At 38.3% G+C, this 17,820-nt stretch overlaps 1 protein-coding gene and 1 long non-coding RNA gene across 2 annotated transcripts in view; one reads left to right on the forward strand and one right to left on the reverse strand.

The window, feature by feature from the left end:
* The first annotated feature begins 284 nt into the window (after positions 1-284).
* Positions 285-5,270, forward strand: CCDC195 (coiled-coil domain containing 195). The gene is made up of 2 exons (XM_039855808.1): positions 285-546; positions 5,020-5,270. The coding sequence occupies exons 1-2, from the start codon at positions 285-287 to the stop codon at positions 5,268-5,270; spliced, it is 513 nt and encodes a 170-aa protein (XP_039711742.1).
* A 3,700-nt stretch (positions 5,271-8,970) lies between these two features.
* The window catches only part of LOC120597079 (uncharacterized), a 32,749-nt gene continuing 23,899 nt past the window's right edge, over positions 8,971-17,820 (reverse strand). The window contains exons 2-4 of the long non-coding RNA XR_005651333.1: positions 17,556-17,708; positions 13,537-13,676; positions 8,971-13,122 (exon numbers count right to left, since the gene is read on the reverse strand). This is a non-coding gene — a long non-coding RNA (uncharacterized LOC120597079). The remainder of the gene's footprint in view (positions 13,123-13,536; positions 13,677-17,555; positions 17,709-17,820) is intronic.

The following is a 17,820-nucleotide window of genomic DNA, read 5'->3' on the forward strand; positions in this document are numbered from 1 at the left end:
CAAAGCAGTATCCTAAAACTGTGGATTGATATGAAATGCAAAATACAAAGAAAAGCTCTGTTCTGAAAAACAAAACCCAGAATTAATAAGTCATGGAAACCCTTTACCTCCCTTGACAGCCTAACTCCCCGGGTGCTGAAAGATGGCACAGAGAAGAATGGCATCTATTGTTCAGGCAGATTTAAGGGCGGGATCAACCAGTCCTACTGAGTAGATTGTGCATTTGGCTTATAAATTGGCCTGTCTCTCCAGAGGAGCAAATCAGAGTGACCTGAGTAGGGGCAATGGAAGCTAATGTCCAGCTCACGAGAGTTATCCAGGAGATGCAGGCAGAGATCAACAAGCTGGAGAAAGAGAATCAAGCCCTCCGGATGAAGCTGTCTTCGAGTAGTCAGAGAACTCCTGGCTCAGGGGGACAGTCAGGAGATGAAAGGGAAGGGGAAGTCACAGAACTTGGTAACCTCAAAAAAGCACCTGGGCAATCTCTAGCAACACTTCATGGTAGTATTTCCACTGATTCAGCACCAGCCATGCAAGAACACCAAGGTAAAGAAAGTTCACCGCTTTTCTGGGCTGTGCCCGTCCTTGTAAATATCTCCTAAATAGTAGGTACGTGCTTCTCGCATAACCGTAATTTGGTGTTAACAGTGGTGAGTTCCATCCTATTTTTATTTGGTAGATTGATTTTGAATTCAGAGGTAAAATTTTCCTTAGCATCCTTAAGCAACATATTTTGACAATGTTAAAACTATTTCCAGATATTTCTAGAAAGATAAGAATGGCAGATTTACAGAAATCAGTCACATTAAGAAACAACGTCTTTTTCTTCTTGACTTCAAACATTTGAATGCTAATAGAACACTGAATGGATTTATGCTAAACGGCATGCTCATTTATTAAGCTAGAAAGATATAGCACAATAGTTAAGCGTATGGATATAAGAGTCAAACAAATATAGTTTCCAGTGATTGGTCACTCATTAGCCACTTGATTCATCTTTAACCTTTGTTTTCTTCATTTACGAATGTTATAGTACCTTTCTCAGGTGATTGTGAGAATTAACTGCCATAATAGACCAAGTGCTCAGTATAGCACCTGGCAAAGATACAACAAAACGGCAGATCTTGCTGCTTATTCATGTTTTACAAAGAACTTCTCTGTCCTATACGAATTTATATTGTACATAATTCAAACTACTCTACAAGTTAAAGACTTTAAAATGCAGGGTCAATGTCTAATGTATTCTATAAATTAAATATCTCAGCTTTAATTGGAAATAATTTTGACTGTGAAGACTATACATGAAGTCAGAAATCAGCAGAGCAGAAAAGTGCATCCTACATTCAAATTGTCAGCGCTTGCCTACACACAGCGTATTCAAGCAAAATGGATGTACATAATTAAATACTCAAAGCTCCTAATATCATCTGTCAAAGGCTTCAGGCAATGCCATTGAGAGGTTCTGAATAACTTGGCGGTGAAACATGTCATATTTATCAGCTGCTTTTCTCTGTTACACAGGACTCTCTCTAGGATGGGACCTTATTATTTCAAAGCTGGGAACAGATTTGAATCAGGGTCTTTTCCCATTTTTTCAAGTACGACTCTTGATCTGAGTAGTTTTTTTCTAATGGTAATTTAATAAAACTGAAAGCATAACCTGAAACGAGATCCGAACTCCTGGTGAAAAAAAAAAAATGGACATTTGTAATATGTCCTTATTCCAGGGTTCCTTAACCTCTGCACGCTCGACATTTCGAACTGAATAATTCTGTACAGTAGTGATCTGTCTTGGACATTGCAGGATGTTTAGCAGCTTTCCTGGCTTCCGAACCCTAGATGCCCATAGTACCTGCCTCTCCCCCTCCAGTCATGACCATCAAAAATGTCTTCAGACATTCCAAATGTCACCTGGAGGACTGTATGTCCTCCCATTGGAAACCACTGCCTTATTCCAAAGGTAAACAACACTCTTCAAATCTATTTTCTATGATGTTTATCTTAATGAGAAAATAAGTTGGGTCTTAGTGTATCTGTGCTATTCTAAAATGAGTATTATAGTGTTCAAAGAACAAAGAAGATGCCATCAAGCTTAGAGAAGGGTAGAATATTAATAAGAGTTAAACACACAATTGATATTACACTTTTTCAGCATATGGGTGGTAACTTCCATATTCATGGAATTTGTGCTTGGAAGTTTGGTTGAGTTACTTTAAATGATATTTACCTGTGCCTTATCTGATTGACCTGAGCATGGTTTGTAGTCTCAGTTTTGTAATAGTTGGTCGATGCTGGGTAGGTCACATAAAAATTTCTGATCTTAGCATCCTCATGTGAAAATGAATAGATTGGATCAGACACCTTTCAAAGCCTATTCCAGCTGTAAAATTCTGCGATTCTATGACTATAACATGCTTTTATGATCCCTCTCCTCATCTCTAAAATGCAGGTAGTGATAAAATCCATCTATCTCATAGGGCTGTTGAGAGGATTAAATGAGATAGAATGAGTAAGACTCAACGTGAGTTACTTGTTAGTAGCTGTCTTATTATCATTAGGTACTAATGATAAATATTATTTTATGAGAAAAAATATTATTATTTGACTTGAGTATAAGTTACTAGCAATTTTAATAAGATGTGCAATATCAGTCAAAAGTCAGACTTGCAACGGAATCATAGAAATCTGATACAGGAAGGGACTTTAGAAATCGTCACTTTATTCTACAATTGAGGATATAAGATCCTGAGAGATTAAGCAACTTGTCCAATTCTCTTTTGAAAACAGAATAATATAAACCTATTTTTGGGGGAGGAACAATGTGAAATCAGAGTGTGAGTCTCACTTTAGGAAAGGGGAAAACTAAAGAAGACTTGGAAGCGAATCACTCGGAACCGAAAAACTCTTCTCTTGGTTCTGGGATATGTGTATAAATGAGATTTGATGAGCAGTGAAACCTGCTTTCTTTCCTCTCATTCTGCTGAGGACACAGAGCTATACTATAGTCCAGGGACGCAGCTGCATGGTGACTATATCCATCTGTTATAACGAGAATACGGAGCACCTGCTCTGAATGGATCTTTGTTGGCTAAATTCTCATGGAAACACCTGTAATTGTGTGTAAGCATTTGGTGGATATGAAATCCAACCAGCGCTTTCAAGGATGTTGCTCTCATCCCTCCTACTCTGTGCATCTTCACTTTAGGTCTATTAGGAAAGAGGTAATTTGCTACAAGAAAGATTAAAAAAAAAAAAAACCACTCATTACGGGGAAGCCGCAGCATTGCTAGACCTCCGAATCTGTTCAATCTACTCATATCCTTTGGCGCAAATAAATCGCATTTGGCAGCAAACTTTGAAATTGTGCTAATGACTCCATGATGCTGTATTAAATATCCTTTCCCTTTTATTGATAAGAAACTAACAGATACAGATGATTCTGTGACCCCGGGGAGATGAACAAAGAGCTTAGTTGCTAACCAGTCAAGCTGGAACATAGATCTCAAATAGGAATAAACTTAACTTTGCTATCATCAACATAATTCCCTCTGTTGCATTTTTTTACCATTCGGTATAAAGAGATATTTTATAATCTTTTTCAATAAAAACGTTTATGTTTGTCAATAGTCGTAAACTTGTTTTTAGATAATTATTGAAGCTATATATGGCCAAAAAAATATTTCAAGATAATTTATGAATAGTATTTGCCGTTAATCACTTCGGACAAATTTGAACTTAAACTCTGCCCAGCCTCCCGCCTAAAATTTGATTTTTTGCTCTTCCAAACTATGAAAAGTCAAGGCAGCCTCCACTTTTTGTTATGGCCATAAAAATTTGCTGTCTCTGTTCTGCAGATGTGGGCATCAAATATAAATAAGAAATAATTGCGCTTCTAGTATCTCAAAGCCTAAACAGAAGGCAAGGCTTTCTTACACTTCCATGCTTGTTAATGGCAAAGCTGTGACAAGAAAGAATAAAGATTTGACAAACATTGATTAAGTCCTCCAGAAAATGAAAACCAACCCATGAGGTCAGTGTCATTAACCCCAGGGGAATAACTGCATGTCTTAGTAGAGACTGAATGATAGGCTCTAGGTCAGTCAGAGCAGTGTCAGAGCTGAGATTCAAACAAGCCAAGACTCCTTGAAACAAAGCTCTTTTGATCAAGGTGCTTTAATAACAAGGAACAAAGATTTAACTTACCTCGAGAAAAGAGTTTATTGGAAGACACTTATGAACAAAAATTGAATTGGAAGCCCTCAGAAACTAAGGCCACTAATCTCTCTGTCTCAGCAGCATACCAGCTTCCCACGCAAAGCATCTTTGCTTCCTTCCACATGTCTACTTTGCTTTCTACTCTCATTAAATAGGCTTCCTTATAATGACTGTCCCAACTAAAACCAAGACACACAATTATAGGCCCGTTAGCAGCAGCCAGTTCAATCACTTGTGGCCATTCAGACTATGAGAGACTGCAGATGGGCAGGTTCTTCTGGAAGCAGCAGTGAGAAGCCATCCAGAACTGACATCTCTAGAGGTCCATGTTCTTCCCACTTTAAACTTTTGTTTTCTATCTCTCTGTATCTTAAAGTATCTGTTCAAATGCTGCGTTCTCAGAAAGCTCTTCTTGACCACACTACTGAAACAGCTTTCAGATCCGCTCCGTCCCCTACCTCTGTCCCCTTGTTCTCACCAGCCTTATTTGTCTTCCTTGAATCTATCGCTACCCGAATTTTAGCATATTTTGTATACTGTCTGCCACACAAGAGGGTAAGCTCTGTGCAGGCAAGAGCTTTGTGTCGTTCACTACCGCATCGTCTCTTAATAAAATGCCTGGCATGTGGTTGGAACTCAATTCTTTGTCAGTACATCAATGAATTAAGGTCTTTTGTGAAAAAGAATAAAAATAGTTTTGTTTAGTTAGTTTCAACTAACTAAATGACTATCAACATAATTTTACATTTGTGAACATCATTAAACGTAGAATTTTTAAACTCGAATTTTGTGTCTCCCGTACAGGCAATACCATGATTGTTAGACGCTATTCCGTTTCCTCTTCAACTCATTCATTTGCTGCAAATGATCCCTGGAAAGCTGAAAAAAGACAACCAAACGGTGGAATTCCAGAAGCTCAAGGAACAGTTAAATCACTGGCATGTTCTCCGATCAAGAAACAAGACAGTGAAGAAAAAATGTTTGCAGACGATTCTTTTACCAGCAATAGTTCCGGCCAAACAGACTTTCCTGAGCATGTTTTCGGCTGCAGGTAATGTGCACTCAGCCTCTAATTTACAGTGATGGCTACTGAGACATTCTCCTGAATGAGCAAACTCTTATTTGGTGGAGAAAAAACATATAGGCTATTAGGCCAAAGTAATTTCTAATCTACTTATGTCCATTTCAAGAATCAAAAGGAACAAATTTATTTGAGGTCGAATGGCACTCTCTAAAAGATCCCTCTAACAAGTGAGAAACATTTAATCTTTACTCACTCACCAAGCATCAGTGATCATAGTCTGAGCTAGACAAGAGTTAGCAAAAACAAAACATCGTGTTTGAAATTTTCATTCAATGACAAAGACACACAGCCACCTGACCCCTACAATAAAGTATCTCAGGGAAAAGACACAGGTCCCTTAGGAGTTAGACACAGAACTGACCTCTGAGAACTGTTCTTAGGGAGGAAGGTAACTTCATGGGCTTTTTGTGGCACACATATATAGTTACAGTTATATAAAAAAAATATTCATTGTAAAAAAAATTACAAATTACAAAATATAAATGCAATATTCGAAGCAAAAGATATAAAAAGGAAAATCTTCCATATTCCCACTACATGAACAAAACCATCATTCAGATTTTAATGGATGTCTTTCCAGGCTTATGTGTCCATACAGTTTGAAATTGCACGGTGCATGTTTTATAATGTTTTATTTTTGGCACTTAAATCATTACACTCTCACAGTCCAACAATGCTAATTGAGAAATATAGTAGTATCAATTTTCTCATTTCAATTTATATTATTTTCTATGATAGTTTGGGAACCTACCCAATGTTTATATGTATTATTTTTCTGAAGCAAAACATTTTCTAACTGCCAAGCTGCCAACAAATAAACTATTAGAACACGATCCATTTCTAATTTGAGTCTACTTTAATTTGAAAAATTGAGCCAATTTTAGGATTGTGTTAAAACAAGAAAGTCAGTAATGGCTAAAAATCAACAGCTGAGTTGGCATGAAATGCAGTAGATACAGAGAACTGTTGAGTAGGATTTAAGCATGTATATTTTTAGTCCTTTTTCATTTTGTCTTTTCCTTTCTTAAGATTATCTAGTAAAGTAACATATCATTACATTATTCCTCTGATTTTTTTTTGATAAATTTATTTACTTTCTAGTAGCTTTCCAAGAATTCTATAAAGATTTATGGAGACCAATTTCCCTGAACTGGCTTTTGAATCAGACATCAGACTAATTCGCTTGTGAACTTTTCACTATTATACTAAGAAAGTATTTTACAGAATAATGCCAATATTAATATTTCTAAGAACCAATGCTCTCCAGAAGCCAGAGATGGGATTTTAATTTTTCCTAAATTTTGACATAGAAATCCAATCTTTCTACATTTAAGAAAAAAAAAAAATCATCTCAGACTGTTGAAAAGATTAAAGGAAAGGGTCCACATAGACAAATTAAAATGACAAATGCTATTTTATTTATTTTACTGATAGGAAAAAACAGAAAAATTTACATAAATATATACCCTCCTTACTTATAACAAAAGCAGCCTGTCGAACCACAGGGCTAAAATCCCAACTCCATCATGTACCAACAACATAGCCTTGGAAAAGTTGTTTGTCTGTCCTATGCCAGTTTGCTCTTCTGTGCAAAGGGAATCGTAATAACACTTACCTTATTGTTTTTGTGAAGAACAAATGAGATCGTGAAGAACAAATGATCCCAATATATGGAACCACTGGCCTTTCTCCCAAGGAAGGGAGCAGCTGTGTTCCCCTTAACGCAGGCCACTAAATGTCATTCACTGAAATTATGGCCTTATTTAACGAGAGAGAGAGACAGACAGACAGACAGAGAGAGACAGAGACAGAGAGACAGAGAGACAGAGACAGAGACAGAGACAGAAAGACAGAGAGAAATTGGAGAAAAGGCAATAATTTTAAACACTACTTTTTAGGCTTACTCCTGGGAGTAGTTTATCCTGGTTCATGTCAAAATTCTATGTATCACTGTTAGAAGGAAAAAGAGACGTGGACAAAATGAAAAGATAGAATCACTCAGATAACGCTGGGCCAATGCTGTTGCCGCTCTCTCTCTTTATTGTTCAGACATGATAGATATTCGTTTACTTCAAAGTCCACAACTACAAACTGATCTGGATTGTGAAATAATTGCCTCACATTTCTGCTTCATTTCAACTAAAGAGCTTGGATGTGAAAAGACGCTGCCCGAGGCAGCATGATGTCCACTTTCAACACGCTTACGATCCTCATGCGTACAGTCCCTCCCTCGATGTTTCGAATTTCAGTTTGATCAACATCCTTCGCTGGACTTAGTTAAAAGGCCAATTCCAATATATATAGTCTTGCATTATTGTTGAGCAACTAAACAAAAAGAAAATATGATGATCTATTTAAAATGAAGTTTTAAGACTTGAGCCAGTATTAGGTGGCTTGCAAAAATGTTCTAGATTTAAAAAGCTCACTGAAAAGACTTATTTATCTTCCCCTTATTCTGCTTTCTTTAGGGACAAGAGAAAGACAGTCAGTTTCCTGTTACCCATGGACACTTCTTCATATTTCCAAAATCCAAGTTCTTTGAAATACTCACCAAATCAGACCACAAGCCAGCTAAGTACCATTGCAGAATAGGCTGTGTGGGGCGCTGAAATTTAAGAAAGAGTTCATTCCCAAGAGGTGGAAACACCAAGGCGTTGCTGGGTCAGTGTCCTCCCCTACAAAGAGCTCTGGCAAGATGCCCAGTGAGACACACAAAGGTCTCGGCATAGGGTCGGTGGACTTGTCTATGGACTTGGCCAAGGAATGGAAGCGATTGCTTTATGTCGTTGTTGACTACTAATGTCGCCGTCTGTGTAGCAGCTTTTGTAGTCTCTCCATGCAGCATGTGAGCAATTAAATGTGAATAAATTAAATTGTGTGCTAAGTGTTCAGTATCTATGTCATGCCATCGGAAAATAGTGTTATAAGTGTCATTTTCCAGGTCAAACTATAACAAATCTAAGGGGAAAGTTCTATTTTTTATTAGTGGTATGGAAGCTACAGTGATTAGCCCTATAGTTAATTGTGTGTCGACATTACTCTGATACTAGCTCATTTGGTCTTTTAATATCCTGTGTCACTGGCATATGAGCTCAAAGACAGCCAACTCACAGTGCATGTTGTGGGCTCGGTGCAACCGTGGCCTGGCTAATGGCAGACATTAAATCTTGTTAGAAAGAGAGAAAAAAGGGTTCGAGATCATGACTTAGAGGTTGGAAATCTCAGAACTCCATCAATTCCTGTACTTCTAGTCAAGAGAACATCTCCCATTCTTGGTTTATGGCAGTCATGTTCTAACACCAATACCCTTTTCAAAGAAATTTAATAAAATTTCCAGAGTGTTAAAATGCAGATTCCTGGACTAACTGAATTGGCTGGAGAGCTTGGGAGACGGTCAGGAAGAAGACCAGAAATTCACATTTGAAACAAGTCTTTCAGGGATGATTTCTGCTATACAGTTATGCTTGTGATCTGCTACTATAAATACTAAGAAATATAGCCCATGGCTCCCCAAATCTGCCACCAAGTTTAAGTGGAAGCAGTTGAAACAAGGAAAGAGTAGGAATAATTCAATCCATTTCTAAGAATTTTAATGGCCACTGGCAGACTTCTAAAAGGAAAATGAACGAATCGACGAATGCCCCGAGGTAAATGCCACATCATGGGTCAAATGCTTCATTTATTTATGATATTCATTGAAGATTAAAATATTCTCAGCATTATAACAGATGTACAATAGGGCAAGGTTACAACCAGAGGGAAAAGATGCAAATGAGATTTAAAGACACATCTGGAAATAAAGACGCACACCCAGTAGATAATTAACCTATAAGATTACTGGCATTTTCAGTTTATGCACAATTATATTCTCTGCATATTTAAAAAATGGAGAATTTTGTGTTGACATCAGTTAAAAGAAACATTTCCTAAGCAGGAAAAAAAAAAGGCAATAAATTACAGCAACCCAAATTACAATGTCATAACTGGCAAGGTTATAATGACAAATGACCCCCCAATACCAAGCTCAATGACTAGTATGTGACTGGCGTTTCATACATGTTCTGTAATCTGAACTGAAATAACAGTTACATGAGTGTAACGTCCATATAAGAGTTCTGTGCTGCCCTCAGAATTTGCTATACTAAGCCAGTCATTAAATTTAAAATGTTTGTAATTTGAGGCATTCTCAATTAAGTGAAGATGATCTCTACATTCTCAATGTCCAGGGTACCTCAGGATCAAATGAGATCATGTGTGTGGATATGTTGCATAAAGCACTACACAAATACGAGACATTATTATTTTGTTCCATTCAAAAGATAGACTGTTTTGAATGGAACAAAAGTATGCCTACTTTCAAATCAAGGTGGTAAATTGATAAAAATTTATATGTGAAAGTTCTAGCTTTTATTTCTTTCTAGCTTTTGATTTTCTCTTGGTTAAATCGATTGGTCATCAGATAAAAATAGATGGACAGCAAGACACTTGCCTAGCATTCAGAGTCATGTGCTTTACCTGTAAAGGAGAAAAGTTAAAAATAGGAAGAGGAAAGCACCCCCTGATGAATTCTTAATGGTCATCAATACTACCAATAATGTCACAAATTAATAACTCTTTGGGTGATGAAAGCCAAAGGTTAACAACTACGTCAATCTATTACCAAAGTACGCTGATGTCTGCCAGAGCTATTTGCTTTCATAAACACGGTCTCCTGCAAATTTCCTTTAACAATGGACATATAGAAACAATGGAAGACTTAAACGATATGTTCAGAACCACATGGCAAGCCCTGGCAGTTTTTCTAGCCTCACAATTCTGTCTGCTCCCATTGCCTTGAGCTGCTTTGACTCCCACAGCTGCGAACCTAGAATAAACTTAACCAAAAAGACGGCTGTGAACAGAAACAAATGTGAAACATTACAAAGTTCATTTTATTCCTTGGTCCAAATTCTAGTTTATCCTCTAGAAAATAGATCTTAGGACCCTTTATGAAGCTTAGCAGGTGCAATCATTGACCTTGATAGTTTTGCCACAAAAATAATAAGCAAAATACAGTAGCATTTACTGATTATGGGGCGGAGGGGCGGGGGAGAGAATCCACAGAACTTGAACTTGTAAAGAAACGACAAAACAGACAAAACAATCCAGGAGAGGAGTATGTGGTTATTGTACATGTCTACTGACTTATGGTCCAGACCCTTTCCATGATACCACATTTCTAACCTTGACGAACTTCTACCCTTGACTGTCGCTGTTCAGTGGCTGCAGAGAATTTATATAGTAAATAAGACTGAACATAGCCCCGCAAAAAATGTCTATTCATATTCCTTCCTTAAGAGACTGAGTTCTGCTGCCGGAAGCAACACTGAATTTTTAAATATTGATGCAGGGAAATAGTCATTTATTCAAACTGTGTTTGAAAAAGCATGTAACCAGAGAATCTTCTTTCTCATACAGGAATAAAAGATCTGGTACACCTTTAATTCTCTTTTGATTTCTGCCTTTATTATTAGCACTACAAAATAGTCAAAATATTTCATGACTACACTAATGCACTCACGTTAGTTTTCTAAAATGTGAGAAAAGAAAGACTGAATTTATCCAATCTTATACATACATACTTAATAGCTTGACATTATTAAAAGTCCTTTGAATAGCTGAACTTGAAACACAATTCACCCTGAACTCCGAGACAGATTAAACTCATTCCCGTCCAGGTTTTATTAAAAGATCGTTCTCTGTGGCACTCAGGTATACATTCCAGAAATAACTTTCATTTTTCCTTTTTCTTTTACTAGAATTTCTCTTCCTGTAGTCATCTCAAAATTCTTACACTTGAGAAGTCTGAATCTGAGAAGAAATTAAAAGTCTACTTCTAACAATGATTTAAAAAAATTTATTCTGCCATCTGCTCAACACCATTTTTGAAGGCCATACGTATACCCACGTTTGTTAAGAAATACAGCACCTCTCTTTTTTTAGGGAGCACAATTATGAGTCATAATTTTACTCATGAAAATGTCCCTAATTCCACACAATAAGCCCCAAGCCTTATCTTTTCTCTTTCCTTTTCCCTTTGACCTGAGGATTTTTAATTCACACAGGATTCCTTCAAACCAGAAACTCACTTCTGATGGAAAGATAGGGGTGCAAGCAAGACTTTCTAAGTAGGAGAAAACTTCACTCAATGAAACACCCAGACGATTCTTGATTTTTGAAATTCTATTTTGTCCCACAAACCCCGTTCTTTAATACAAGAAACGCGTTCAGCGTTGAAGATGGTGAGAGTGAATGGACAGCTCAGAAGCAAATAACTCTTTGGCTCAAGCGCTATGCCATTTAGTGCACCAGAAAAAGCAATTTGCTAAATGGCCATGGTCACATGTGACAGTTAAATGAGTGTATAAGGAATAAGCCAATTAGTCTCTTCCTTACTATATCATCTCATCTACTGCGCAGGTGATTCTATATTGCCACCAAACTGTGGTCTTTTTCATCTCTGCCGTTGCCTTTTGGTCATGGTTTTGTCTGGATTGGCTGGGAGGAAACCTGCCCTTCATCACACACAGACACTCCCTCGTCTCTTAAAAAAGAAACACCCACAGCATCAGATCTGTCCTACACCAACTCATTCAAGCGTTCCTCCTAAATATTTACTCAGTTCCCTTCTCAAATGCTTTACATTTCTAGTGCTACATTCAAGCTCAGTCTCAGCCCAAGAATCTAAAATGTAAAGGATGTCTTCAAGAGGCCATTCTAAGAAAAGCCCGCCCTCCAAACACTGGAGCAGTCTTCCCAGCTGTCTGTCCCCAACCCCTGGAATTTCATGTAAAGCAGTGGTTCTCGATCTGATTGCAAAATACAATACACTGGGGAGCATTAAAAATCCTCTTGCCCAGGCTACACCCTGGACAAGTTATAGTATCGCCCTGGAGATGGACCTCAGCCTCCATACTCTTCAAAGTACACTCGCTCAGTGATTCCAATGTTCAAGCAGGGCTGGGAATCACTGTTGTAAAGGTGAGGGTTTGCTAAGACCAACGCTGCTTGTCATAGATCTTAAGGAAGAATGTGCACAGGCCCGAAATCAGACAGCCCTGGGCCCTCACTCCTGCAGGCCCATATGAGCTTAGGCAAGGTTACGGGGCCTCTTTGAGCCTCAGTCTCCTCCTCCGTAAAATGGAGATATACTGACATTCTCTGGCATGTAAAGATTTCATGAGCTAGTAAAACATCTACTATAATACCTAGCACCCAGGAAGCACTCAAGAATCAGTAGTAATAGTAATAGTAGTAGTAGTAGTAGCATAATATGGTCTTTGCCTACGAGGAAAAGTAAAGTAGAGATTCATTCCCACTCCCAGCCCTGCACAGGAAGTAAGGGACAGGACAAGCCTAGAAACCATGTCTCCTGACTCTTGGTCCAGTGCCTTTTCCTTGATACCACACGTCAATCCTTGATGAGCTCAGCTCTCCGGTCACTGTTTGGTGGCTACAGAGAATTTATATATAGTAAGTAAGACTGAGCATGGCCCCAAAGTTCTTTCTCGTAAGAAATATTATGTTCTAAATCTACCTTCTAAAAGAGTTCATTTCTTGTTTGAAGACTGGAGCAACTTCAAAAGGTTTCAGTGAACTTCGAACCATTTCTCATCAGTTGCATCGAAGGATGACAAGGGACGTCCCCCACAAGGGGGAGCCACTGAGCTGCGGTGGAGATGCTGACGAAGTTGCAACCATTCTTGTGAAGATTTCTAGGCAAATTTCTACACAGCCCACCTTGTGCCAGTGGACCATGACATCATTCTCCTGCTCAGCAGGACCTCAGGACAAAAAGGAGTGTAATTAACTGAATAAGATAATAAACGGAATAGGTTAATGAAATCTATTTATAGAGCAAAAATCACTTTGAGAAAGTCTTTGTTATAGGCAAATAAGTACATTTTGGTTTTTTCAGAAGGCAGTCTGCCTTCAGGGCTTTCCAAAGAAGATTACAAGCCTTTTGGTTAATGGCCATTTTCACAGCTACTCACTGATAAGAGAAGCACTGGGCTGAATTAAGTTTTGTTTGGAATCTTAAGACACTCTATGCAAGATGTTTTATTAACTGTGTCTCCAAATATTTAATAAATGCACATCTTCTCAACAAACACTCCAGTTGGGGCAGACTGTCCTGAGTGTCAACTCTCATTCTTATCAACATGACAAGAACATTCAGATATCCAAAGGTCACTTACCTGGTCAACATCATATCTCAATATCCACACAACTCTTTGCAATGTTTCCTTCAGCTATCTTGGCCTCAAGCTCAGTACAAAGAATGGTGGACATATAGGTCAAAAAGTCTTCTGAAGTTATGAGAAAGTGTTCCTTACTCCTAAAAAAGAAAATAATCACAAAGATCATTCTCTCTTCTTGACTGATTGATGAAGTGTGAGATGCGATGCTTGGAACCAAAACAGCAATCTTGTCACTGTGAGGAGATTAGCCTGAAAGCAAATGCAAAAACCACCCCAAGGATGTCAAAGGGAAATTTTATAAAGAATCTAGGACTATGAAAATGTCATGAAGCTGCTGAATTCACCAACCCCTGAAACCACCCTATCTCCTGCCATCACTCTGATAGTCTCTGGGAAATTTTTATTAGTATCCTACTATTTTCGTAACAAATTACCACAAAATTAGTGCCCTAACACTACACAAATGTATTATCTTACATTTCTAGAGGTCAGATATCCTAAAATCAAGTAGTCGTCAGGGCTGTGTTGCTTCTGGAGTCTCCAGGGGAGAATCTATTCCCTTGCCTTTTCCAGATTTTGCTGCATTTCTTGGCTCATGGCCCATGACTCCTTTTAGAGCCATAAGAGTAGTATCTTCAGATTTCTTCCCTCATACAAGCCAAAGGCTTCTCGCTTCTCTCGCCACATCTCTCTTTATTGCCTTCCCTTGTGATTACATGGCCCCACCCAGATAATTTAGAATAAACTCCCCATCTCAAATCTTTAAGTTAATCGCACCTGCAAAACATGAGCATCAGTAGGAAGAGGGGTGTTATTCAGCCCGTCACAGACCTCAAGGCCGGGCAGCTTTCTTCCAACTGTATTATGACAGAGAGCAAAAGGGTTGACATCACCCTGGAACAAAACTATAAATGTGTTTTCTTGTCTCTTTTATGTGAATGAAAATTGTTTCTGATCTTCTTTTCCAATTGGATTCCAAAAGAATGTGTTTGCCAGATCAATAGCCACATATCATATACCTGAAGTCATATTAATCTGTTCTAGCAAAGATACCTTATCTTGCTTGCTGTGGGCCACAGCCAACTTCCAGAATCCATCGACTTTCTATGGGAGCTATTTTGGGGAATGAAATGGAGATATGATAGGGACAACCAATACTGTTTCCTTTATATTCTTAAAGGTAACAATCATCTCTCCAGGCCCCTTTGATACAATATAGTTTTTTATGAACTGTCTTGTCTGGAGATTGAGAGATAGTTTAAGAGGCATCTATTTACTTGAATTTCCTCACTACACAGATCTTACTCCACGAGCTAAGGACCCAATGTGAGAATAAATTTAAAGAGAAGAAGAAAGGAATAAATAGGTGATACTAGCCTTCTCCTTGGAAAGAGAAAAACAAAATATGAAACCTTCATAAGAAATGACTGTTTATGTAATATATAGAAATCTCTAGAGAGAAAAGAAACAATCTCATTAGAGCTTTTTAAAAAATCCTAGTAGAGACAGTTTATGTCTAAAAAAAATTGAACATAATTTTCAGAAGAAAAAATAAGTTGGCATACATCTATTTTAGCAAAGAAAATAATAGCCATTTTTTTAAACGCAAGTGTGAGAAGAAGGATAAAATGCTAGTCTGTGGGTATAGAATGATGAAAAACAACCTGGCTTTTTCCTGTATTTTTATTCACCATGTTTTCATGTGTTCTCTGTTATTCTCCAGATTAAATAAAGCACCTGAGTTTTCATCGTTGAAGGTGTATCTTGAACCTCTCCTGTTTATGAATGATAGCATCGTTAGGTAACTCCTATATATACAATAAGAGTCATTTGAGAAAGAAAACAGAAGAGATTCACTCAACAATTTTCAACTCTATCTGCCCACAGAATCATAGGAAGAGCTTTTAGAAAATACATTCCTGGGAGGCATCTGAAAACAAAGGAGGGTCTAGAGATACCCAGCTGATGACCTGAGTCCCACATGTGTTTCTCCTTAGCCTTACTTCGTAACAGCAGCCCTGCTTCCCTTACAAATCGAAGTCATTTACCCTACCATGATGGGGACTCTTCTCAGCTTCTAATCCCCAGACAGAAGGAGCTCCAAGTGCCAGGCAACAGCAATGGCTTGTCACCCAATGGAACCTCCCCTCTCTGTGTCACCTGGAAAGAGAGTGCCTACTTTGGGGAATCAGGGCCTCTAACCCTACAGAACCCAGAAGTGCAGGGCTACGAAGCACCCCAGTCATGCATCTCCCTGGCTGCCACAGCCCACCCCTCTGCGGTTCTCTGGAGACCCAAGCTCAGGGAGCAGCATATTCATAGGTCACATGAGACTTTCTTCTCTGTGGGGACACAGAAGAGGAAGCTTAGTGGTATAAACTACATCCCCAGTGACCCTCTCTGCCTCCACTGTCCGATCTAAATCCCCTCACTCTCAGATAACGCCTCTGACGATCTTGGTGGCTTTCCTGGTGGTGTGACCCAGCCCCTAAATCCTGAGGGACCCATGGCCCTGGCATCACATCCTGCTCAGTCCAGATTAACCATACTCACTTATTCACAGGTACAGGTGAGGAACAAGCTGCACACACCCATAACTGCCCCTGGATTGCTGCTCCTGGAAGCTGTCACCATCTCCTCTAATCTTCGGAGCATGTTGTCTGTGCTGTTATTTGGCCTTTGTTTACTGCCTAGTGGCAGGAATCATTTCTATATCATTATTATCACAATGAAGCTTCTACTCCAACGAGCAGAGTATATTGCGTATAGCAGGTGTTTACTACATGGTTCTTGATTGGCAAATTTACCATATGTACCTCTGTCCCCTTCAGTCACTGCATCAAAAATTCCCACCACTGTGATGGGCCCAAGGCACTCTGTGTCGAGACTGGGAAAATTCCCCAGGCACCTTACCCCAGTAATTACAGGTCTAAGAATTTATCCCAAGGAAACAATCAGAGCTATGCCAAAAAATATCCAAAGGTACTCATTGTGATGTTATTTTAAAAAGCAAAACAAATAGCTTTTATTCCTAAAAGTTGGGGATTACTATAGTAAATTTGGGCCCATGATAGATTTTATAGTTTTTGGAGATTATTTCATAACATCGGAATATAAACATGATATATTAAACTTAAACGGCACGAAATAAAGCTTATAATCCCAATGTGTATATATACATGAAGATAAAACACAATGGATGTCTGTGAGGATATACACACAAAGGCTAAAACATGAAAGCGCTCACCTCTGAGTGGTAGAATCATGGGCAAATTATTCTCTTCTTTCATTCATCCTTTTATTTTCCAAAATATCTATAGTGAACTCATGATCAAGGGAAATGTTATCGATTGCACAGAAAAACAACACAGAGATTATGTCACGCTGACAGGGTGAGCTGGCAGCATCACCTTCATGCATGAATAACGACATAATTCCAACATTCCAAGACCTCGCATGACTGGCATGGTTACTTCTCTCCAGACTATGGCATCTCAGTATGAAAAATAAGTTATATGTAATGTCACTATATGTGTATATACAAATATATGCATATATAACAAAAACAATATAGAATAAAAATATCAGCTATTTATTAGCATCTGAATAACTGAGATCTTAAAAATTACTTCAGGATATATAATATAAAATTAATGGTCAAGTCAAATGTCGATGTTCTGAAGATCAGAAACCACCTTTTAGGTACTCACCCAGTCTATTCCACTCTGTAAGGGTGAAGAAAGAACTCAGTTCCATGGTCAGTAAACTGGCCATTCCCCAAGGGTTATTTTAGCCGAATTGTGTCTAATAAGCCCTCAAAAATGCAGAGCATTTCTTCACGCAGAGACAGAGTGAGTTGGCAATCATCTAGTCAAAAGATTTCTCTGCACTATCAATCAGTAGGAACCTGGCCTTGCCATGATAGAGTTCTAAATTGTTTTCTGAGAAACAAACGCTTTTATTTATGGTGATCTCCCAAGTATATATGATGCTGATAATACAGAATTTATTCTCACCGTATTGATTTTTTAACACGATTCCCATATATTGCTATTATTGTTATCTCCTCTTCTCAGCTCGATTTATATTTATGAAATATAAGGCAGAGAAATGAATAGAATTCCAGATCATGGCAATCTATCCGCCTCACTGGACCTCAGATTTCTCACCTGGAAAAGGAGGAATTGGATTATTAGATCTGAGGATCTCACCACCACTAACATTCTATGATTCTACGAGTGTTGCAACAAACTTGTCATCAGTTTTAGATAGGAAAAACAG

Source organism: Pteropus medius, unplaced genomic scaffold (assembly GCF_902729225.1).
Source record: "Pteropus medius unplaced genomic scaffold, Ma_sr-lr_union100, whole genome shotgun sequence".
NCBI lineage: Eukaryota > Metazoa > Chordata > Mammalia > Chiroptera > Pteropodidae > Pteropus > Pteropus medius.